Source organism: Fulmarus glacialis, unplaced genomic scaffold, assembly GCF_000690835.1.
Source record: "Fulmarus glacialis isolate BGI_N327 unplaced genomic scaffold, ASM69083v1 scaffold2773, whole genome shotgun sequence".
Taxonomy (NCBI): domain Eukaryota; kingdom Metazoa; phylum Chordata; class Aves; order Procellariiformes; family Procellariidae; genus Fulmarus; species Fulmarus glacialis.
This window is the reverse complement of record NW_009202069.1, coordinates 14,298-39,483: the sequence shown is the minus strand read 5'-3', so window position 1 is coordinate 39,483 and position 25,186 is coordinate 14,298. Positions and strand designations below refer to the sequence as shown.

At 44.6% G+C, this 25,186-nt stretch overlaps 1 protein-coding gene across 1 annotated transcript; it reads left to right on the top strand.

Moving 5' to 3' along the window:
* The first annotated feature begins 699 nt into the window (after window positions 1-699).
* Window positions 700-23,742, top strand: NEMF (nuclear export mediator factor). The gene is made up of 32 exons (XM_009574143.1): window positions 700-767; window positions 1,441-1,543; window positions 2,462-2,587; window positions 2,673-2,821; window positions 3,035-3,102; window positions 7,282-7,368; window positions 8,319-8,395; window positions 8,935-9,005; window positions 9,096-9,171; window positions 10,220-10,282; window positions 10,624-10,701; window positions 11,078-11,286; window positions 12,645-12,830; window positions 13,322-13,385; window positions 13,913-14,001; window positions 14,638-14,741; window positions 15,172-15,234; window positions 16,017-16,129; window positions 16,774-16,831; window positions 17,208-17,266; window positions 17,760-17,880; window positions 18,024-18,297; window positions 19,175-19,217; window positions 19,303-19,352; window positions 19,715-19,862; window positions 20,206-20,283; window positions 20,363-20,557; window positions 21,184-21,216; window positions 22,106-22,212; window positions 22,310-22,353; window positions 22,451-22,530; window positions 23,665-23,742. Exons 1-32 carry the CDS (start codon window positions 709-711, stop codon window positions 23,740-23,742), a joined length of 3,153 nt encoding a protein of 1,050 aa, XP_009572438.1. The 5' UTR covers window positions 700-708.
* Window positions 23,743-25,186: the final 1,444 nt, after the last annotated feature.

The following is a 25,186-nucleotide window of genomic DNA, read 5'->3' as shown; positions in this document are numbered from 1 at the left end:
ATTGTCCTGCTCCTGTCCTCCAGCCTCTGCCTGGGGAGCAATTGAGTGCTCTTCCTTTTCTGTTTGCATGGGGAAGGTCCTGTGGTCTGTCATAGACTCTCCCATCCCGTTGGGAAGCTCTAATGCTCCTCACATCCATGCCCCATGGAGCTCTCATGCCCTTCTGGTGTCCAGGGCAATCTGCATGTTCAGCCCCGTGCTGAACAAAATGATGATGAGATCGACCCCTCCCCCCAGGCCATTTCTGTGCTTGTACTGGGAATACTAGTGCCCCATGCTGGCAAAGGGCTACCCAAGTGACGCAGAAGTTAACCCAGAGGAGCAAAGTGTTCCAGTATAACCAGTAAATTTTGCATCCCTGCCACAAAGAGGAGTGCCTGCAGGAGCCGGCAGCGTGGCCTCCATCCTGTGCTGGAGATCCAGAAGGTGTCTCGTTGCAACTGGGGTGTCCGCAGTGGCTGTTCTTGCTTCACCTTGTTTAGCTTTTTGCACTTTATCCATTAATAGCAATTTCTCCATCTTTTGGTTGTTCGGCTTCCAGCTCATTCCATTAATCTTCCTTTGCCGCCTCTTCAGTTACTGCTTGGTAATTTATCATAACTTGCACTCGGTATATTTTAATTATCACTGGGATTTTTTCAGCCATTTGTGTGGTTTGTGTATCGTATTCTCCAAAGCATGTATTTTCTTTTTGACAGCTTATTGGGAATGAGAGTAAACAATGTTTATGATGTGGATAATAAGACATACCTTATTCGCCTTCAAAAGTAAGAACTTCTTTAAATTTCTTTATGCTGTAACTGTACATATGAGAAGTAGATTTTTTTTGTATGTGTGTAATTTCTGTTGACAGGTGTGTGGCTTTTCTGACTAGTTTTCAGTGAAATGCTATTGTTCTTTGATAAAGTGCAGTAATTTTTATCCAGAAAGTTCTTGGGAGATAGCATATGAACTGTGAAATACTGCAGAAAATATACAAAAGGCCAAAGGTGTTAGTGTAAAAACACACAATTGTCATTGTTTCTTTTTGGGGGAGGTAAAGAGAGGAGTTGGAGCAATGACGAGCAACGCTTAGTAAGTGATACTGGTGCCCAGGCCAAATGGGAGGTAGCGCTCGTGTCATGTCACTAACCTGTCCGCTCCAGCAGTGTCTGAGATGGACCCTTGCTCATCTGCTTGCCTCCAGTTGTGTTGGACAATTTTTAACTCCATAGCTTGCCAAGCATTTTGCTTGGCCAAATTATCTGTAGACTTAAAAAGTGGATGTCCTTTCACTGTCAGCAGCACTATTTGATGGGCATTACCAGTTTTGGCAACAGTGTTTTCTGTAGATAGCGTGCTGCTGTTTTGTGGTGCTTTGGTCTCATTCCAGTGCGAACTGGTGTGTGGTAAGGGGCGGCTGCTCACGTGCCAAGTGATGAGTCTTTATTTTGTTGACAGACCAGACTGCAAGGCCACGCTGCTGCTTGAATCTGGTATACGCATTCACACGACGGAATTCGAGTGGCCAAAAAACATGATGCCATCTGGCTTTGCAATGAAGGTAGACTAACCTACAGTTTCTTTTTAATAAGATGGCTGGATATCAGAAAGCAATGTTCATGTTCTGTCCTTGGAGACAGGAAAAAATAGTAGAAGGATTTGAGACAGAATAAAATAGTGAAAGGGTTTGCTTGGTGGATCCTGATCAAGCAGGTAACTGAAGACAAGGGAAGAGCACATATGGATGTGGGGTCACAACGTTGATGTTCAGTGCCTGAAACAATGAAAATGAGATTTATGAAGACTAATATTAAGCTGCTGAACATTTTCTGGGCCACCGAGACCTTTTGGAATTTTACTCCAGCAAAGTCCTTGGCATTCGAGTTGGATTGTCCAAATTTTTAGGCCCTGGATGCAGCACCCTATGTTAATAGAGTCCTGCTGTTCAGTCTGCTGGACTTCGAGGGTTCAGATCTTGCTGCAAGCTGCTGGGCTGTGTTCCTGCAGGTAGATGTGCAGGGATGGAACCTGAATGCTGACTCACACGAGTCTGCTTAGCCCACCACTTCTGGATGCGGTCTCATTTAAATGACTCAGCAAAGATTCTCAAGGGTGGCTTTCCGCGTCATGTATGGATGCAGGGATAATCCTGGTTCTCTTTGTAAAATAAACCCTTTGAATTTTAACTAGCTGCACACTTGTTGAGCTAAACAAATAGCAGTTTTTAATGGCAAAAATGGCTTAACGTTAAGAATCTGGAACAATTATATTACCTACAAATATTAAGGTCTTATTTTTCTAAGAGCTGTCTTGTCTCAGCATTACCAAGATTGGTATTTTTACCCTTATGGTATTTGTATGAAGTAAGAAGTGGTCAGTGTCACAGGAGGGATCTATAGCTAAGAGTGTATTTCAGTATAAAATGTCACAAGCAGGTCTGTTTGCATTGTCTCACAGACATTTTCTCCACTGTTGACAGTGCCGTAAGCATTTAAAGACCAGAAGGCTTGTCAGTGTAAAACAGCTGGGTATAGACAGAATTGTGGACTTCCAGTTTGGAAGCGATGAAGCTGCTTATCATCTCATCATTGAGCTGTACGACAGGGTGAGTGCCAAGCTCCAAGCGTGTCCTCTGTAAGCAAGCGCGTGAGCACGACCTTTGCTGATGATCCCCTGTGGTGTGCTCGCAGGGTAACATTGTTCTGACAGACCACGAATATGTCATTTTAAACATTCTGAGGTTTCGTACGGATGAAGCGGATGATGTCAGATTTGCGGTTCGGGAACGATACCCAGTCGACAGTGCAAAAGCACCTGCGCCTCTGCCAACCTTGGAAAGGTAATTGCTTTTAGATGGTGTACGTATTGGAATAAACCCAAATTACTTGGAACTGTGAAAGGTAGCATGTCTTTGGGTAGTCTTTTCGCAAATTACAGGCTATTTTGCACTTCTTTTTTTAAAACTGAAAGAGTTTTGTAGCTTCTAAGCTATACAATATAGTCTTAAAGCCCATTGTTCTTTGGAATGACAACTCTCCATTATCTTTTGTAGGTTAACTGAAATGATATCAAATGCACCCAAAGGGGAACAACTGAAGAGGGTTCTTAACCCGCATCTTCGTAAGTAATTGCGTTTCATTAGAAAATGAAAAGGGGTCAATACACGTTATGTTTAGATGATGCTGAAAATTTGAACAACTTCAAGCAGTCTTTTTTTTTGGATGTTGTTCATGAAAGTCTGCTGTTATCTATGTTTGAAAAACAACAAAAACCCTAAGCCTTTGAAAACAGAGTAGATTGTTTTGATTCCAAGCCAACTGCACAAAGAGATGAGCCTTGCCGTGATCCCGCAGTGATGAGGACCTGAGTGTAGCTCTGTTGGAGCTCTGACTTAATGCATTTTGCCCAGTGTCTTGTCTTTAGTGGTACCGAATAGGAGATGTAAGTGTACAGTCAGGGCAAGGATGTTGTTAGGAAGTGATTGGAGTATGTCAGTGCTGCCAGTGCTGGAGCAAAGTACCGATGTGGTAATACCAGGATGCCTGATACATCCATCTGGGTGATCTCTGGTAGCTGGGCAAAGCACCCTGTGCACCGGTTTTCCTGACCGCAGAAGCAAATTTGACTTGTGAGACATGGTGAGAACAGGTTTGGTTTATCCTCCTGATTTGGCAATGTTGATCAAGCAGAGGATTGCCTGGCAGGTACCCCTGAACTGCTCAAATCACATGATTTGCAGACTTAAGTATTACTTTCCCCATTTCTTGATTCTCTTTTTCACCACCCTTGTCCCTCTCTTTCTCCACCCTGATCTCCTCCTAAATAAACAACCCGCTGCTAATTGCTTTACCCTATTGGTCCCAGTTTTGCTATATCCATACCCGAATTTGGTATTTCTGATACTGTTACCTAGGTAACCTTGGCCTTATATAGTATTAGTGATCTGATTACCCAGGCACAGCTGGCCTGGCAAGGCTCCACTCTCTAAAAGGTCCACAGTTCTTCCCTTCAGTTACCGTGTGAGTTTGGCTGTTTCTCACCCCATTCCTCCTTAATCACCTGTGAAACCCGGCCATCCCTCCTTCCACTTCTCTAATTTTTGCCACTTCTCACGCTGGTAACCGTTGTGTCCGGCAGTTTGTCACGTTGTGTCCTGTAGTTCCTCACATCTTACGCAGTTAGCTTAACCTCGAGCCAGCACCTGGTCACCAGCCCTGTCATTAGCCTGCAGCCCTAACAGGCACTCTGATGCTTTCCTGGAAGAGTCTCTCAATCCCGGCAGTCTTACGTTTTAGAGACTTCCTGTGACTGATCAGCAGGCATCTTTGTGTTTAATAGCTTGGGTTGGATTTTCTTTCCATGTATTTACCAAATCTCTTTTTGAACTTGTATGAAATTCTGGCATCCACAGTGTTTTTGTCGTGAGGAGTTCCACTTGCTTCCATGTCACATGAAAAGTCACCTCCTTTTTTGTTCTGAAACTCATCTCATCAGTTTTACTTGATGCCCTGGTATTGGATTTGAAGAGAAGGTGAACAGTTGCTGCCTATTTATCAACTCCGCACCACTCATTTTATAAGTGTCAGTCATTTGTAGGCTGACCAGCCTACTGCATAGCCTACGTAGTCTTTCCTTGTACAGAATCTGTTCCAAGCCTGTGATGATCCTTGTTGCCCTTCTCTGTGCCTTACCTGTTTTGAAATGGGGTACGTAAAAGTGTACATAACATTGACAGTGGAAGTGCACCATGGATTTATACCGTGGCATGATTTCCCTTGTTCTGTTCACTATTCCTTTCCTAATAATTCCCGACACACAGCTTGACCCTTTTGTGTTCACTGATAATTGAGCTTATGTTTCCACAGGACCATCTGTTGTTAGGTCTTGCTCCCAAATAGAAATGATCAGTTGGGCATACGCATAAGTAGGATAGTCTTTCCGCATGTGGATCATTTTATATTGTTTTACAGTGAGTTTCTGTGTCAGTTCTTTACTTCATCACTATTGCTTGTTCTCCTCCAGTTCTTCACAGCTGGCTGTTGTCTTTGTTGCTTAGACGGATTGTGTTTCACCAGTAGGCTTTGCCCCTTGCCCTTTGTTCCCCCTTCCCGGGTCAGTTAGGTGTATGTCGATCAAGTGCAGGCCCTAGAGTAGGTCCCTGTAGAGCTCAGCTTTCCTCCCCTCCCTCCAAGCTGACAGTTTGTACCTCCTCCCTGTTTCCTGTTTTTCAGCCACTTTCTAATCCAGACGGGGGCTATCCTGTTATCCAGTGGCAGCTTGGTTTTTTTGAGAGCTTTGGGGTGAGCTTTGATAAATACTTTCTGGAAATCCAAGTAGATCGTGTCTATTTGACCTCCCTTGTCTTTGTGCTTTTTAACTGTCTTGTAGACTTATGATGCAAAATACAAAACTGCAGGCTCTTCTGTATCTAGTGCAAAGCTCTCGACTAGTTTTAGTCTTTAGGCTAAAAAGAGCTGATAGTTTTCTAGTCCCTTTTTAAAATTGCCAGTGGATTAACCTCCTTGTGCTTCTGCTGCTAAGGCCAGAGAGACATTGCAAGCTACAGTTAACAGTCTGGCATCTCCATCCTTGAGTTCTTTTACATGCCTGGCTGAGTACTGCATGATCCTGAGGATTTACAGCTGCTTGTTTTGTCTGTTGGATCCATCACCTCTTCTGACAACTGGATTTGAGGCAGATTTTCTGACATACTGCCTGCAGAGAAACGTTCCAGCCAGAGCTTCCCTGTGCCCCTACACTATGAATGAAACTCAAGACATTAATTTAATTTTCCTGCTCTTGTCATATCTGAGTGTTCCTTTTGTACCTTGATCGTTTCTTGAACCTACTGATTCTAGCAGGCTTCCTGCTTATGATATATCTGGAAAAGGCTTTATTATTAATCTTGATGGGGTTTTTTTCCAGATTTTCTCAAGATTAATTTTGGCCAGTGTTGCTGTGTTTTACATTCACCTACCAGAGTTTGGTCTCCCATTTTCCACACGGGACACAACTTCAGATAACTTTTTGCTTTTAACAGTTTCTCTTAACCTGATGTTTAGTCATGCCAGCCTTCCTTGGATTTTTCTGAAACACTGTTTAATAAGTGATGCGCATTGGTTCTGAACCTCCAAAATAGCATCTTTAAATAGCCTGCAGGCTGTTTGCGGACATTGCCTTTTATTGATTGTCTTAATTTCTTTCCTTCTATGAAGCTTCCCTGCTTTATGTAAACTTCCCTTTTGAGCTGTGAATGCCTGTAGGAGATTTCTTGGGCTTTTGTTGTGCTAGCATGGATCTAGGTAGATTTTAGTGTCAGCCTTGTACCATGACGTGACATCTATCCAGCCAGGCTGGGATGATTGAAACCTGATTTACCTGTTCTGTGTCCTGCTTTCACAATCTCTTGGCTGTCCCTCTGCACATTAGGGTGACCAGCAGCTCTGCTCAGGCAATTAATACTGTAGCCCTAATACCTCATATCCCAGATGTAGGCCTGGGTTTTCATTCCCATGGGACTGTGCTGGTTTTTTTCAAGTGGTTATCTTGTTAATTTGTTTGGACTCTTAACATCCTGTTTGCCTACTCTAAGGTCACCTACATCAGTCTCAGCTTGGTGCTGCACTGTCCCAGTGGTTGTCTTCCTTCCTCCATGTTTCTGCTTTGCTTGTTCTCACTGTTCTTAGTTAAACGTGGTTTTCCACGGCCCCATCTTGTTTCTTAGTCTTCAAGCATCTTTGCAGGAGCTTATATATCTGTTTTCATTTGCTCCTTCTCTGCACCCGGTTCAAATGGGGCTGCATCTGTTTCTTTTGTCACTTCTGTTTCACATTTAGCTCTGCCAGCTTTTCCCTAGTTCTTTATTTGAAGCTACAGTGTTTGTATGGCTTCACCCTTTGTAATACCTTTTCCCAAGCCAGGCAGTTTGCCACCCTTGTTAGGTTTCCTACACTCTTCAGTTCAGAGACTTCCCTACCCCCTTTTGAATGTAAAGGTTTATTCCGTTTTGGCCATCCTTCCTGTATATCCTCACTCTGTCCTAGACCTTTCCCAGTTCCAGATGAACCTAAGCATCTGTAAGTTTGTAAGAACTCATCAGCCGTGAGCTGAGACCCAGCTGCTCTGCCCAGCCTCTCTAAGGATTCGGGACCACAACTCCCTCGCTCTCCCCAGCCTCTCTAAGGATCGACTGTAGTTTCACGGCCATAGCTTGTTGAAACACTTCTCATGATTTTAATGTGAATACAGATTTCATTGTGAATGTTTTCTACAGATGATTCTTCTTTTTTTTTTGAACAGCTTACGGAGCCACTGTCATTGAGCATTGCCTTATAGAAGCTGGGTTTTCTGGGTATGTCAAAATAGATCAGCATATGGAAAGTAAAGGTATGTGGGAAATAATATTTTAAAGGCTGTACTACATATATGGTAATTTTTATGTCTATGTAGTATTTTTTTCCAAAGAGATGAGTAATCCTTAAACCTGTAGTTCTGACCATATGGTTATATACTGTAATGTTTTTAGATTGGGGACCAACGTTGTTCACATTAAAACTCTTGAATTGTGCATATATTGGAATTAAAACATCAGACTCCTCCTATAGTCTAAATTATTTTATAATGAGATACTACCTTAAACATCAGGTGAACTCTGGCTATGTAAAGGGATATTTTACAAGAATCCTGTATAGAAGAGTTAGCATCAAAGTCTTCCTTTATCTATAGCAAACATGGTGGGTATTTGATAAAGTAGCAGCTTCACATTTATTGGGAAATTATGAATTTGGTAGTAAAGTCAGAATAGATTTTTCTGTTGTCATATTTTTCTTGTGTGCTTTATATTTGCCATAAATCAAAAGGATTTGTTGCTTCCTACTGCATTATGGTGCTTAGTAAATCAACTTTGTAACAAGCAAATAACTTCTCACAGCTACTGGTTTATGCTTTGCCTCTGCAGTTTTATTTTTATAAAGTGCTAGCATTTGTGTGGTCTTTTTTTTTTCCATGAAACTTAAATAATTATGTCTTAGAAGTACCTATACAGATTTTTTTATTAAAAATTCCCCAAATGTAAAATGTGTACTAAGGCTCCTGTTTAAAATGAACAGTAATTGCTGTAGTGAAGCACCAGGGGTAAAGGATAACTGCAGTTTTATTTTTGAGACATGCTGGAATCCTACTTAACATGGTTAAGTTGGACAGGTTGCTTCAGACACTTAATTGGAAGAGCAGTTGCCTGGGTCTTTTGTTGATTTGCTTTTGTGCTATGTTTATATAAAAATATCTTTCTGTTCTAGTGTTTTAAAACATTCCTCTCCTCCCCCCTCTCTCTTTAGAAAATATTGAAAAAGTGCTTACTGCTTTAGAGAAAGCAGAAGAATATATGTCACTAACTGACAACTTCAGTGGAAAGGTGGGTCTCAGTTGGGCAACTTGGTTATCAGTTATGCAGGAATTGCAGAATTAAACTGGTGGGCAAGTATTGTTCAGCACATGCTTGTTCCTGGTGTTGTCAGCTACAGATTTTATTCTGTGAGTTTGGGCTCCAGCTAGTGATGGTGAATAAAAATTGCTTCCTTGCACTGGATGTGCAGCAATTAAATAGTTTACAAGCAGATTATATAGGTCCTATGAGAATTGCACTTGTGCTTTAATAGCAGGTAACACTGTTTCGCATGTAAACTGTGCATTTGTGTGATGAGCTATAGGATAGTCCTGAGGTTTGTAAGAGAAGTTCACCTTTTTTTCTGGAATAAGTTGGAGTCAAGACAAGCAAGTGGTCAGGGCTTTACTCAGTCAATCACATCACTTCTGCCACAAGGTCTCCCTGCTAGAATGAATTATTGTCTCATGCTGATCAGTCGATTAGCATCTAAAACTTGCTGCCTTGCCAAGATAAGGGGGATCCTTTTCAAAGACAAATGCTGATGACATATTTATGTATTCTTTTAGGGTTATATTATCCAGAAAAGGGAGAAAAAGCCAAGTCTGGAACCAGATAAACCAGCAGAAGATATCTACACGTAAATATTTGAAGTATTTATTTCTTTTTCTACTAGTCTGCATAACATAAATTAGTCTTCAGGTGATAATATCAAATGTGTATTTTACAGATATGAGGAATTTCATCCTTTCTTGTTTTCTCAACATTCAAAATGTCCGTACTTGGAATTTGACTCATTCAATAAGGTACAGTGCTTTTGCTGATACTGTACTTAAGTGCTTTAATTGACTGATGCTAAAAAGAGTAATTAAAATATAGTGCAGGAGTTGTTAATGAAAACATAGACCTTGGAAGAGATGGTTAATTTTATGGATAAATGTTTTGTGCAGAAAAGGCCAACTAAAACGGGGCCTTTAGGCTACTGCTGAGCAGTGTTGTCTTTATTAACTCAGTTAGATCCTGTAGCTGAAATACAGCATGTGGCACTGAATGGAGGTGTGTATTGAACCTGTAAGGAAGGTGACTGTTATCAGTCCTGGTCAAACATTTTGTTAGTGGAGAGTTCAGTCACTGAGTTGTCGCTGGGGGCAAACAGTTGTCACAGTCATCACTTTTATGCTTTTCCGGTTACTACTTTGAAAGCTTCAGACACCTGATTTAGTATTTCCTTGAGTGTTGTCCTTCCTGGTCCTTGACTCATTAACATCTGAAATCATTAACTGCGTGTTGTTCCTGACCTTGGTTGCCAGAATTCCCATTTCACTTTCCTACCCTGCTTCTTGGCTGAATTTCTGTCGTCTCCTTCACAGCACTGATGATCTAAGCAGCCTAAAACCTTCCTCTTCTTTTGTTTTAAGCACAGTCTCTGGCAACTGGAACACCAGGAGCAGTTTTTAGATATACTTTCTAGGTTTTTTTGTGGTGTTTTTTTTTTTTTTAACTTACGTAGGAATTCAGGGCAGACAGGTCTATTATTGCAATCATTTAATCTGAAGAGCACACTGTGTCAAACAGCAGCTTCCTTTTCATCATTTCTGAGCAAAACACATGGGCCATAGTTTGGCCACTTACTTGTGCATAGCCCCTGGTTTGCAGTGAGACAAATCCTTGACTGTCTTGCTGAACTCATCTCACGCGAAGGTAAAATGGAGAAAGTTACTGAACCCTGTTGTAGCATCTGTCTCCTCTTTTAGTGCTTTGCAGCCACCTCTCGAGTGGAACCTCCTCTGTCTGCTTGTTGCTGGTGTAAGTTAGTGCAACTTGGAGATTCTTAAAACTGATTTTCTCTTGCAGGCAGCAGACGAGTTCTACTCCAAGCTAGAGGGACAGAAAATTGATCTGAAAGCATTGCAGCAGGTATGCTCTCATCCAGGAGTGGGACAGCTGAGGTGGCTCTCTGAGCTTCAGATGCTTCATTCGGTTCTTGTAGCCTGGGGTGAGGGAGGTGTCATTCCTTATTTTTGCTACGGAAATGTGGAGTCAGTGGTGGTCAGGAAGTGGATTTCAAGATGTACAATGTAGCAGTTGGTTCTGCTTGGAATACAACTAATAGCATTAACAACAATATTTTGGAGACTCTGCATCTCTTACGCTGCTGTATTTTTCTGTGCTGGAATGCTCTATTGAATGTCTTGCAGTGATTAGGTGATAAGATGCCATTTGTATATATATTTTTCCATCTTTCTTATTTTGGAAAGGAAAAACAAGCATTGAAGAAACTTGAAAATGTCCGTAGGGATCATGAGCACAGACTAGAAGCTCTTCAGCAGGCTCAGGTAAGACTGAGATTTTTTTTTTTTCACTGAGGAGATACATAATGTTTCTTGAAGAGTTGTACCTGCTGGTCTGCATTGCTACTGTCAGCATTAGATCCCAAAGTGAAGCCTTCCGTTGTCACTGAGCACCCTGTAGCCCCTCAGGGAGCCTCGGCCTGCCCAGTGGGGCTCTGCTCCCTTGTGAGTGCTTTGTACCTCTCTTGCCAAAATTTGCTTGTGCTGCTCTGCTTTCAGGAGTCAAGTTGGCCATTGTCCTATGTGATTCAATGCCATTCTTGGATTTCATCTCAATATTATTTACTACTTTTATTTTTTTTTAACTATTGATGAGTGTGTGTTTAGCTTCAGTGGGTATAAATGTTTTTCTTTCCTTAAGGAAGCTGATAAGATAAAAGGAGAACTTATAGAAATGAACTTGGAGATTGTCGACCGAGCCATCCAGGTGGTCCGTAGTGCGTTAGCCAACCAGATAGACTGGACAGAGATCGGAGCAATTGTTAAAGAAGCTCAAGCGCAGGGAGACCCTGTTGCAAGTGCAATCAAAGAATTAAAGCTTCAGACAAATCATATCACAATGCTGCTGAGGTATGTACATTGCAGATCACCTGTACCAAATGCAAGGAGGACTGACTGTGTGAGCCTCCTTTTTTGCTTTCAAAAATAATAGTAATTTGGTTACTGTAATAGCTTTTGGTTTAGTGTTTTCAGAGTCTGTCTTACTATATTCTAAACCATTGGAAGGTGTCCTAAAGCAGTATAGGTCCAGTCTGTCAATCAGCAGTTAACTGTCTCTTTGATCTAAAGTTCACATGAGATCTCACCCCTCTTGATGCTGCTGACTCCTAATGGCAGTCCAGTGAACGGCTGATGGTTCAAGACTGCAGCTGTTGTGAGCTGCAAGTTTTGGTGCTGGTTCTTGTAGAAGTCCTGATGAGGGAACTGGCAGTGAGGCAGCATTTGGAGTGTCTTTAAAATGCTTATCTGACACTGTATTGGGATGCTAGAGATAAAAAAGTGAGAATTTCTTTTTTATAGTTAGAACTTTTGGTATGAAAGCTGTAATGTAGCAAAGTTAATTTATGAATGTTTAGTTACCTCATTTTCAGAAATGTTCGTGTACAGAATAAACTTGTTTTCAGGAGTGAGTTCTGTGTTGGCAACTGTGTTATCAGTCTCTCTTCTCCATCTGTTTTAGTAGGGAGTAGTGATCTCTTCGCTGATCAAACCACTCAGTCAGTGGTTGTTGAGTGTTGAATCATGCATCCTTAGTACAGAGAACTATGGCGATACATTTTCCTTTATGAAGAACGTTATTTTATGCTGCTCCACCACCTTTTGCTACACAGAATTAGTACAGCTGTATCGAGCAGGATTTAATGTCCTGGCGAGAAGCAAATACAAATCCAGCCACTGTGTGCTCAGCATACCTCTTTGAAAACAGTCGAGCAGTATTTTTTGAGGTTTTAAACCAGCGCATTGCTGTCCTGTTCAATGAGTCAATATGATGATGTAACTGTTCTCTTTTCATGCGGCGATCATGCATAGAATGTCTTGTGTTTCTTTGACTTTATCAAAGTAGATCGTCAGAACCTGTTCTTCATTTTAAGTCTAGATTTTTCTCTAGGTTGATAGCATGGATGTGTGTCTTTTGATAGAATAAATTGCCTTGGAAAATGTCACTTCCTTGGATTGGAAAATTTGGGCTCTTTATCTTCTGCTTTTGTTTTCTTTTTTCCCCCAAACTTTGGCTGACTCCAAGACATAAACGGGCTTGCATGTAAGGCATCCTGGGGCCTTCCTGCGGCTGCACAGTGCAAATGGTTTAAGGGTTCCTTAGGCCATTTCCAGTCTTCATGAGAGAATAGAAGTAAGAGTGCATTGCACTAATGGTAAAAAATAGCTGGTTCTCTTATCTTAATCATATGATGTCATATGTTTTTTAGGAACCCATATGTGTTATCTGAAGAGGAAGAGGAGGAGGAGGATGCTGATATAGAGAAAGAAGAAACGGAAGAACCAAAGGGAAAAAAGAAAAAAAATAAAAACAAACAGCTGAAGAAACCTCAGAAAAACAAACCGTCATTAGTTGATGTTGATCTCAGTTTATCTGCATATGCCAATGCCAAAAAGTAAGGTTTACAGTAAATATGGGCTTTGGTAGTAGAAGTTTCTGTATGCCTGCAGATGTTAGTGATAACATCGTAGGAAGTGCCCTGTGTATATCTTGTTAAAAATAAAAGTTAGAAATGGAAATGGATAGCTTGCCCTGAGCTCTAGGATGTGCATTTTCTTGGTCCAAAACCAGTATCTCATTGTTGCATAGCAGCTTGTCTCTAGCTATCATATTAATTTAATTTTGAGTACAATTCTGCACAGTGACACATGGAACAAAATGGCTGCTTTTGCACATCTTAATCCAAACACAGTGCTCTGTCTGTGAGGAGGGGACTTACTTCATCTGGCTGCTTTTCTCAGGTTAAGACTAAGCCAAAGATCTGGGCTCAAAAAAATCTTCTCAAAACTGAATGCTAATGGCAAATACGGAGGAGTGTGATAAGTACATTCTAAAAATGAGTGAATCTGCAGGGATTTCAGATACAAACAAACTTCTGTTTTGCAGGTACTACGATCACAAAAGACATGCAGCTAAGAAAACTCAGAAGACTGTAGAAGCTGCAGAAAAGGTATTTTTTCTTCGTTTTTAGAAGATATTTAAAAGCAAAGTCCCTGTCAGTGATCAGTGGAAAATCCTAACTTGGTCTAGGTAGTCCCAATGAGACCTGAAAGGTAAAACCAACCAACCAGGATTGTTTCATTCTTGAGCTTTTAAGCTGACCGAACAGAGGATTGCAGATCCCTGCTGTATCATCTGGTTTCCACCAGAGCTCTGTGAACACCTAAGACAGGTGCTAGGTGGAGATAGTGACACTCCAGTACTTACGGAGGCAGGAGTGGAAAATCAATGGAAATCCTTACGATCAAAGAGCTGATAATCTTCACAGGGGCAGCTATCCAGGGCGGAGATTTATGAAGATTTTAGGACAGCTATCTCACATGTGCATGAGGGGAACACAGGCCTGTGAATAGCAGTATCTGGAGCCAGCACTCTGAAAAAGTTCAGAGTCATTTCCTACCAACTTTCCTACTGTTCAGTTACCCGTTTTGTGATTCCTGTGCTGGCGGATTGCGATCATGCTTTCTGTCTAAATAGGCATTTAAATCGGCTGAGAAGAAGACGAAGCAGACATTGAGGGAAGTTCAGACAGTTACCACCATTCAGAAAGCGAGAAAGGTCTATTGGCAAGTACAGTTTCATTATCATTATCTAATGTATTGTGAATGTGCGTAAATTTAGAATGACTCTATCAGGCTGAGTTTTCACTAGCTTAGAAGTGGAGCTAATTAGGATTTCTAAGCACTACACTTCGTATTGAGTTTTCTTACAATTGCCCTTGAAGGTGCTGGCTTGATCCTGTTAGTGCCTTTGCCTGGGAAAGTTCCTTTCAGTAGACATGGACTTGTAGTTTTTTGCTTTTAACACAGCTAGGAATATGGGCTTAGTAAAAATAGGGAACTTCACTGTTACTTTCTGGCAGCTCTGTAAAATAGCAACAGTAGATGTAAAAAAACAGGCAAGAATAAAAAAAAACAAAAATAACCGAATTATTAAAATAAAAATAAATAGGAGGCAGCTGGACTTTGTGGTGATGGTACTTGTCGTTTCATCTCAAAATATCGTTGGCAGTGATGTTATATTTGTACCATGCCTTGTCTTTATGCCCCAGGCATATGGATGGATGTGAAACTGTTTGCAGTGTCTTTTGTAAGGAGTAGATGCTAGGATCAATATTCTTAGAGTTTGGTATAAAAAATACCTTTGTCGTGTTCTGTTAGTTCCAGGTGTTTTTCACACAGTGGATTGATGTAATTTGGCAGGTTTGAGAAGTTCCTGTGGTTCATTAGTTCTGAGAATTACCTTATTATTGCTGGAAGAGATCAACAGCAGAATGAGCTGATTGTAAAGCGGTATCTTAAACCAGGTGAGAGTCTGATTAAGTGGAGTGTATCAGTTTCTTTCTTATTTTCCAGTTTTGTAAATGTGAAAGAATGACGTGGGAAGGTCTATCTGGTTTGTTCTTGAGTTGGGTCTTAGGTAAAAGGGGACTTTGGTGATGGTGAGTCCTAGAGACTGTGTGTGTGTTGTCCGTGCAGTGCTGGGGAGCCTGCTGTGGGAGACTGGACCCGCCAGCACTGGGATAAGAGTAGGTTGGACGGACTCCCGTCAGGAGCAAAGGAGCTGATTCTTCCCAGAGCAACTGGGATAGACTAAAAGGCGTCTGTATCCTCTTCCCATCCTGCTCCTTGCAGCCAAAATAGCTGTTTCCAGCTAAGGTTAGAAACCTTCACCTTAGCTCGAGTGATCTGTGTAGTTACCACGTGTGTGACTGATTCAAGTCACTTCTTTTCCAGGGGACATATACGTGCATGCCGATCTCCATGGAGCCACAAGCTGTGTGATCAAGAACCCATCAGGTACCTGGTGTGGGGCTGATGCAGGGACTCGTAGAAGCCTGGGGCCACTGGGAACTGGCAATCTCTGCACTGCATGTCTGAGCCCAGCCCCGCAACCTGCCTTCCCCACTTGCAGTGGTACCCAGCTCCAGCAGACGTTTCCCTTAGGGTGTGAGAGGCATCAGTCCTTCCAAGATCAGGTTGTCACTGACTGCTGCTGCTTCCCAGCCATGACTGGCTGCTTGCAGTTGCTCAGTTGAGCACCTGGTGGGAAGGAGCAATGGAGATGTGCTCACAGAGACAAGGGTTAGTCACTGGCAGAAGCAGCGGTGCAAATGCTTGCTGCTGGCCGCAAGGACTGGAGTCCTGCTGAGAATTTGGTTGGTGGCATAAGCAGTTTGGGTGCTGATGGAGGGTGCTGATCTCAGCAGAGAAGTGTTAACGCGGTGGGATGGATCTCATGGGAGACCAGCTGTGCAAACCCTGCCTGTGCTCCGTTCCTGGGAGTTGTTGGAAGTTGGCCTTGTGTTGTGAGGAGCACAGTTACTGCTCCCTTGTGGAGCTGAGCTGAGGAAGGAGCAGTAGCACAGCTGGCTTCAGCCTCTGTTGGGGAGCTATGAAGAGCAGCTGCTGATGCTGCTTTTGCTTTGTCCGTACTGCCTTCAAGCTTAGCCAGGCCATGTTGCCTCTGCCCAGGGCCCCTGGAAAGCTCAGACGCTGGATTAGGGCGCGTGTGGAAGTTGGAGAATTTCATCTGTTGTGCATGGATCGCATTCACTGACATGTTGGGTGTTACTTTGTAGGTGAACCGATCCCTCCGCGAACCCTGACGGAGGCAGGCACGATGGCCTTGTGTTACAGTGCTGCCTGGGATGCCCGTGTTGTGACCAGTGCTTGGTGGGTCTCCCACAACCAGGTAAGGACACTCGTGCATGAGCTTTGCAGACAGAACATCTGAAGGAATTGGTGTGTGACTGCAGACGAAGTGTCTCTGTGTGGGAACTGATGGATGTGGGTGAAACTTTTGTTCTCTGATACTGTTCCTTGTGGGTTCTCCCTGGCTCTGCCGTACTTCGGGCCAGGGGTGGAGGGGTAATCTCTGATACGACATGCACGTGACAGAGGAGATGCTGCAGGCTTGGCTTCTTACTAATAGAGGGAAAGGACTTTTATTGAAAATGAAATTTTCATTTTTTTTTTTCAATTGGGCTTCTAGCTTGTGTATTAACTTGCTGTGCTTCCAATCAGCTCAAGTGTGAGGGTGGAGAGATTACATTAAACTGAAGGTCGCAGTGCCTTTAGTGTTCTTATTTCCTGAACACCCAGTTATTCACCCAGGACTTCTAAAATGAAGTGCCAGTAGTGTGTGATTGAATTGAAACATCTTTTAGGAAAATACCCTACAAAGGACAGGAAGAACCCCTTGGAAACGGAGTCTTTCTGCAGACTGTTCCCATAAGTTAAAAATGCAGCTTGCTTGAATGTTGCTTTTGTTGGTGCTGTTATTACACATTGCTGGCCTTCTATGACAGGTACTCTTTATAATATATCATTTTTTAGGTTTCTAAAACTGCACCTACAGGAGAATACCTCACTACTGGAAGCTTCATGATCCGAGGTGAGACACAAAGGAACAGTGTAAATTTGGCTTTAGGCATTTTGTCTGAAGATGCTGTGCTGTCCTGCAGTGGCAGCCACCTGAGCTGCCCCCTCACCGTGGCAGCCAACAGATTCCGCTGTTCCGAAAATCTAAGCTGAGTGGTTTAGACTGAGTATCGGGCAGCTGCAGCAGCATTTCTAGCTGAGGACCTGGGCAGAAGTTCGTTAGCTAAGCTGCTTTTGAGTTTCTCCTGTTCTCTTGTCATACAAGAGATAGAACAAGCCCCAGTGTAGTTTTTTGGTAGCTTAAAGCCTCTAATAAAAATTAATTTTGAAAATACATCATGTAACATAGCTGTTAAACCTGCTCATGAGAATCTGCCTTTGTTTTTCAGGGAAGAAGAATTTTCTTCCACCTTCGTATCTGATGATGGGCTTTAGCTTCTTGTTTAAGGTACTGCTTTCTCTGTGCAGTTCCTGCTGGCTTTTGTAATTTGATTTGAGCTGTAGGAGGCTTATTTTCTGGTTCTTGCTTATCAGTATATTCCCAATTACTTCTTTTCCCACTGGGACAAATCCCATAAAATGCTACTGGGTGAAAATTACTCTGCTTTCATTTCCATTTTTCCCCAGTTTGCACTGTCTTCATTTAAAACAAACAGACGCTGTGAACATTACTACCTCTGCTAGATTTTTATACCAGCTCTGTTTGAAACATATGCGTTTAGGGAGTCTGCTGGTTGTGCAGCTATGTGTGTCTCCTCACTAGCTGTACTTTCTAGATTGTCAGACTTGAGTTTAAATGTGCTGGTTTAGTTTTCTTGCCTTTTGAATGGCAAAAAGTGTTCAAAGGGAAAGAATAAAGCTGAGTCAGGTGTTCTGTGAATGGGCTAGCGAACATCACTGGAGCTGGTACTGGCCTAACGTAAAGGCGCCTCTGTTGTCAGGTGGATGAAAGCTGTGTTTGGAGACACCGAGAAGAAAGGAAGATCAAAGTACAGGATGAGGATCTGGAAACGGTTTCCAGCAGTGCCAGTGAACTGGTGTCTGAAGAAGTGGAGCTATTAGGTACAGTGGGTGTGACTGGGGTGCTGTGTGCACTGCTGACAGACGGGACTGTTCGAGGTTTGGCGTTTAGTTCCCTGCACTGTGTTATGGGTCAGTTTGGCGTTTCTAACGTGAACTGTGTTTTCCTCACCTGTGTGTCCCAGAAGGAGGAGACAGCAGCAGCGAAGAGGAAAAAGCAGAGTGTCAGGAAGCACCAGAGGATGTGGAAGCCATGTCTGAGAGTAATCGTGATGAGGGCGTTGCTGACCTTGACCAGGGCAGAGTAAATACACCTCCTGCACCAGAGGGTGACTCCGAAGAGGATGATGGAGGATCTGTAGATGAAGTGGAACATCCGGAGTCAAAGAGCGAAGTGAAGGAGGAAGAGGTAAATTACCCAGATACAACAATCGACCTGTCGCATCTTCAGTCTCAAAGGTAAGTGAAGAAGCAACTGCGCTTATAGCAATGTGGGCACTTCTGAGGATCTCCATACTGTTAAAATGCTGCCAGGATAAGGGCTGTGATGAGTTGCCATCACTTCTTTCGATGCTCAGCTCTGCAGGCTGCCAGAGTGCAGGGCAGCAAGCCTGTACTGCGGGAATACTGCCACGCTGTGTACCATTCCCTGCCATTTCCCTGCACGGCTCTTCTTTGTGGGCTGCTTGCTTTGGACCCCCCTTCTGAAGTACACACACACATGCACACGGGGGTATCTGGCTCTTTTATTGCTGCTATTCCCTATTTTGGCCTAAGCATCCCTTGACCACCATGCACTGATTTTGCTCCTCAGGAGATGGCTGCCCCCATTTTCTCTTCAGAGCTGTTCAGACCTGAGAAACTGAGTCATGAGTTGTTTCTGCTCTGCCAAGCTGGTGCTGATTTACTGCTCTGCATGTGGCTGCGAGATGAGCTCATCTCCCTGTTGTCCCTGGAAATGGCACGCCTTGGAGGGTGCAAGGAGACGGGATTGAGTGGGTGTAAACAGACAGCTCTGCAGGGAATACCACAGCTGAGCAGGGCTGTGTGCATGGGAAACTGAACATCAGGGGTTCCTTCAGCGCGTGCTGTACCCAGGCTGTCTTTGTTGCTTGTTTGTGAGTGTGCATAGACAAGCTGGCAGAGATCTGAGGACTTGTTTTGTAAACTGAATCCCAGTACTGCTGTCCTTTTCCATTCACCAAAGCTGGGATTTTCAAGAACTAGAAAGCCGAAAGCAGTGCAACCAAGTTAGCCAATGTCTGAGCTGTGGTGATGCGTCCGTGGTTGAGCCGCTCTTCATCCATTGATGAGCTCCATTTTGATCTCCCCACAGATCCCTGCAGAAAATGGTCCCCAAAGAGGAAGAACCCAACTTGGTAAGGTCCCAGCTCAGATGTTTGGCAAAGAGCAGTGTGAACTGCTGCTGGACACGGTGTGCTCTAACTGCGTTTCACTTCTTAGAGTGACAGCAAGTCCCAGGGGCGAAGGCATCTATCTGCCAAGGAGAGGAGGTGAGAGCCTCTTCGTGTTTGCAGTGAAGAGAATGTCTCCTCCTCATTCCCTCCCCAGGACCTGGGTGCAGGGCATGTCTTGCACCTCTCAGTCTGGGCTGGTCCATGTCGATTGTCCATCCTGCATTTCCAGTGTGGGTCCTGCCTGTGGGATGGCGGCTGCTCCTGTCTTTCGGGAGCCCTTGTTGTGAACACTCTCCTGGGCTCGAGAGGTTTTACTGAGGAGGGGTTATTTCCAGTGTACGTGCCTCAGGTTCCCCCGTAGCCCCGTGGCAGGGAAGCAGGGTGGTAATGCTGGCAGGAGAGCAGCAGCCTCTCCTGTCGCAACAAGAGGCAGTGTGTCAAGTGATTGTTTTCCTTAGAGAAATTAAGAAAAAGAAGCAGCAAAACAACTCTGAGAACTTGGAGCCGCCCGAAGAGAAGCAGAGAGAGACGGAGACACAGCCTCCCCCTGCTCCTAACACCAATAAGGGTGTGCCGGCCCCTCAGCCCATCAAGCGGGGCCAAAAGGTAGGCAGGGTCCACGTTTAACCATGGGTTGAGCCATTGCCATGTGAAGTGTGGACAGAAATACCAGGTTTCTGTCAGATGTCCGTGGCTGCCTGATAGTTTTAGACTCTTGGTGGTGCTTTTGGTGGTTTCAGGATGATGGTGCTGGTCTGTTAGCGTTGAGCATGCTATGCTTTCCTCACTGAAACTAGTGTCTCTTGGTTACTGGTGAACTGCTCTGAAAGAGGTTCTGGAGACCTGGAAGGAAAGTGCATGTGGGGTCAGCATCTAGATGTTTGTCTGTGGATGCAAAACTCTGCAAAAGTAATTGTTTCTAAAGCTGTTGATGTGTTTTCTTCTGCAGAGTAAAATGAAGAAAATGAAGGAGAAGTACAAGGACCAGGATGAGGAGGACCGGGAGCTGATCATGAAGCTGCTGGGGGTGAGTGAGAGGGGTTCTGCCTCCCCCTGTGGCGCGGTCGCTTGGGTCCTTGGCTCTGACCACCTGTGTGTAACCACAGTCTGCAGGGTCAAACAAGGAGGAGAAAGGGAAAAAAGGGAAAAAGGGGAAGACAAAAGAAGAGCCAGCGAAGAAGCAACAGCAGAAACCCAAGGCTGCACGTCGTGGTGCTGGAGGGGGCAAGGAGACGCTCCCAGCAGGAGTCCTGCTGCACGATTTGCAGGACCCAGCCCTGGACGAGCCGCAGGATGAGAAGGTGAGCAGCTCGCCTCTCCTCTCCTGTCCACGCATCTGTCCCTTCTCACCCTCTTCTATGGCTCTGCTGGCACTGTGTAGCTCTGTTCTGCCAGGGAGGCTGAGCAGCTCTTGCTGATTTTGGGGCACTGTGGAGAACACTGTGCCTAATGCTGTGACTGTGGGAGCCCATTGGTTTCAAGAAGCAGCAAAAAACCCTGCAGCAATCTATGTGCACACTGCGTTCCCAGCACAGCCAGGACGAGGGCTTGGAGGAGTACCGAGCCTCGCCAGGCTGCCGAGGATCCAGTCAAGTCAATACCTCCCACTCAGTGCAGCTGAAATGTAGCTGAGCGCTCTCCAGATCTGTTGTTGCGAGTCAGTATCTCTGACTCACAGCCCATCTCTCTCCTCGCAGCTTGACGTGTGCCAAGCAAATTAGAGTTTTGAAAGAAATATTCCTCCCCTCACCCACATAAAAGTGCTCTTCTTACCTTTGCTTTAAAATAAGTTAAATTCTCTTTGCAGTGAGAACGTGGCTTTCTGCGTACTGCTGATAAAAGAATTTATTTTCTCCAGGGGCTGGGGGAGAAAAAAGCAGTCGTGTGCTCATTTCAGCTCTGATGTCTCCTTTGTTTGTGTGTACAGGAGGAGCAAGACCAGGATCAGCCGGGAGTTGAGGTACATGCTTGTCTTTGAAACTCCGATTAGTGCTGAGGAGAAGGCTTTATTCCTGCTCGAGGCTGGTGGGCCCCGCTGCAGCGCGCAGCTCCCTGTGAGCAGGACCAGGGGCACGGGCTTTCCGCGGGCTGGGGCTGGTTCATGTCTGAGCCCTCCACGAGGGTGCGGCTCTGCTCCCCTTCTTGCCCGTGACTGTTTGAATCCAGCTGTCTTGTATTTTTAAAAAAACATAACCTCTTTTTTCTTCCTACCCTGCTTGTCACGTACATCCCGTATAGAAACTAGGGGCTGGCTAAATTGAAGTTTGTCCCTTGCCTTTGCCTCTGGAGGTCTTTGCACCCCCCAGTAACGGTGGCTCTGGGCTGGAGGATGGCATGATACAATGCAGTGCAAGTTGCTCTTTAGTTTACAAGTTTATTTACATATAGAATTGCTTCAAAGTTTTCTATAATTACAGGCTGTGGGTGTTGCCCAAGGCTGGAAATAAGTAGATTTCTTTAAATTCTTTAATGAGGGAGAATAACGGTTCTCTGGAGGGGGAAGCCTTTGGTGACCTTTTTGGTGACCCTGTGAAGTTGTAATTACATTTGGCGGTCCCGTTTGGGTCATTCAAAACTAAATTCATCCTGTTTCGAATTTTAGTAATCAAAGATGGTCAGTAATGAATCATGGCTTGGTAATTCAATGCCAGTGAAGTGAGCGATAAAGCTAAATTTTGTATGTTTCGGTAACCCCGTCACGAGATCTGACACACGGTACCTGCAGGATTGCAGCTGCTGTAGTTCAGCTGGAAGGGGAGACCCTTCAGCCTCTGCCCCCAGTGAAACCGGTAGTTAGGGGTTTGAGAGATGCTGTCTGGTTTCACCGTGAAGCTCCTTTGCCCGTTCAGGAAGGCGAGGCGTTGCTGGACTCCCTGACTGGTCAGCCACACCCCGAGGATATTCTGCTTTTCGCTGTTCCCATCTGTGCTCCCTACCCGGCGAGGACGAACTACAAGTAAGTTGCAGCACTTTCTGTGGGAAGGGTTTGGCGGCAGCCTGCGCTGGCCGAGGGGAGCCCGCATACTACTTACAGAAACCTTTTCTTTTGAAAGGTATAAAGTCAAGCTCACTCCAGGAACCCAGAAGAAGGGAAAAGGTACTGTATTAAAGCAACTTGAATCCTTTTCAGTGCTTTACCTATTGAAGCCAGCATGTTTTTACATACTGTTTAAATCTTCCCTGTGTTTTTACAGCTGCAAAGATTGCCTTGCATAATTTTATGCAATCCAAAGAAGCTAGCGCAAGAGAAAAAGACCTGTTCCGCAGTGTAAAGGTGACTAGTTTTTCTACATCGTTTCTCTTGTACAAAAGTAACAGCAGCAGCAAAATGTCCACTAGTGCCATTTTGGGGGTAAATACTTCCAAAATCAAGTGTGCTATTGCCTTTTTTTTAGCAGTGTTGTGTTTGTCGGTACTGCTGAGGAAGATGTACTGCTTAGGCTGGAAAATTCCTTAGAAATTGAGCCTCACCTATAGCATTGGGCCTTAGGTTTCAGTATTGTGTCTCTCTTGACCTAAAGTAACGTATCTGACAAAAGCAGCGTCTTCCAAAAAGTCCTCTAGTTTTGGGAGGGGAAATTCCCACTCCCGCTGGCTGTGTGCGGAAAGGCAGGTACTTGCACTGGGAGTTTAGCTGGGTTTGGGTGAGAGGCAGCGTCCCGCTCACGGCGGGCTTTCGCCTGCCCCTCTACCCCAGCAAGGTGCTTACCACGGGCCGGGTAAACGTGTCGTCTCTCTGCTCAGGCAGGTCTTAGCCCACCCAATGCAGTTTTCTTCTCTCTTGCCATTTCCTCCATTTCCTTTTCAAATTGGCACCGTCAGCCTGCGCAGTCCAGTACCGGCCACCGGGAGAGGGCTGGTTCCTTGCCGTGCTCCTCTCCCGTGGCTCCGTCAGCCGTTTGCACCACAGCCGCCTCGCTCCTCCCGCACTGCCTGCTGCGGCTTTCAGTCCTCGGGTGTTTATTTCTCATTTCACATCAGTGATCCCCATTCGTCAGGCAGCCCAGACTGCTCTGTGACAGGTGCTTGTTGGCCTGTAAGAGTTCACTGATCAGAAACATTGAATAGCAGCACACTTAACGTTGACTTTTTTGTGGCACTCTGCTAGAAAAACACAATTAATGGTTAACGACCTTGAAGCGAACAGGTAGTACCCAGGGAATTGCTGGCCCAGCCAGCCCATCCAAATGGAGTCCATGTGTGGAAGCTGCACAGAAAACCATTAAGTAAGTCTTTCATTAATAAAACATGGCACGAGAGCAGAAGCCTGACATCAGCCTTATTTTCTTTGGGGGAAAACAGGCACATCAGCTCCTGCCAGCAGACTCGGAAGCACTAGCAGGGGTGAGGAAGATGTTCGTAAATGCTTTTCTGCTGTGTTCAATTTCTCATCTTTAATGTTTTGTAGGATACCGATTTGTCAAGAAATATTCCTGGTAAAGTGAAAGTGTCTGCACCTCATCTCCTGAACAAGAAAAAGAAGTGATTCCGTGCTCGAGTTTCTCGCCACCAAACTGCCATCCGAATCCAGCACCTGCAGATGGGACAGACAGACCGACCTACCCAGGCTGCTGTTAGTTTGACTGAATTTAGCTTCCGTGGTAGCTGGCAGACGAAGACCGGTTCCTGCATCGTCGTTTAGATGGACTCTTAACAACTCGATACAAATAGCGTAAAGATATGCAAGTAAATTGCTGGCATTTGGTCAGTGATGTGATCTCGCGCTGTTCGTTCTCGAATGCTTTGAATGTTCCTTCCCCGCGCTGCTGGGCAAAGGCGTGCCTGAATTTGCTGCAGCAAAACTCTGCTGTTTCTGATGTTGTTTCTTCCCAATCCCTGCCACTTTGCTCTGAAGGGGACTGGAGTTTCTAGTAGAAGTAGGAGAGTTGCAGTGCAAAATCCTTCATTTAAGAAAAGGCAGAATTTTATTTTTCCCAAAATATGCCATTGGCTGCCAGGAGATGGAAGGTGCAGTTCCAGCTCTAGCCCTCCGGCGCACAGCCGAATTGTGCTGCGTAATCCTTCCCCCTGTGGAGGTGAGGAGCACGCAGGGAAGAAGAGCTGGAGCTTTAGAGTCAGGATAAGCCCCCGTGTGCTGTATCAGCACACCCGAGAGGTGAACCCACAGCTCAGCTCTGACGGTCTGCACCATCCTGAGCGCTTACTCAAGCCATAGCTAAAGCTTACAAAAGAAACCGGCGCAGGAATTACAGTACAGGAATTATTTTGTTCTAGAAGTCAAAGTTTTTAATTTTTTTTTTTTTTTTTGAGGACAGCTCAAACATGATTTCACCCCTTCCCCACAGCGGCACAGCCTGTTCCTTGTCCACAATGTCACCTGCTGGTGATGGAGCTGAGCGAAGGCAGGCACCAACCCATCCCACGGCCACTTTCGGTGCACCTCCACCAAGCTGAAGTCCCTCAGGCTGTTCTAGCTGTAGGTGAGCTCCACAGGTTACTGACACAGCTGATAACAGGCTCAAGCACTTTCAGTTACACTTCTCAGGGCAGAATATCTGCTACCTAAGGTTCACAATTGAAGTTCCACAACATAAAGAGTTCCAAAAAAACAAACTACAAACAAGCAGAGAGTAGTGGTGCTTTAACAGCTGAAGGTTTACGACAGTTTATCAACTCTGACAATGTACAATTTCCAAATCCCATTTCTCTGACCTTAAGCATTTGTGGCAAAATGTTAAGCAGTTAGTTTCCTAAGGCTGTAGACTAAAGCAGGGCTGCTCACCCGTCAGAGCAGTCTTCAGCCTAGACTAAAGCAACACTCCTCTTCAGTAGTCGTGGCGTGCCTCGGTATTTCCTGCACAACCACTGAAGTCCCCAGGTCCCTGACTAGGGACTCCATAACAAGTATTTCCACACACGCACACCCCATCCTCTCGTGTGGGGCTGGCCCTCACACGTACTTCAAGGTG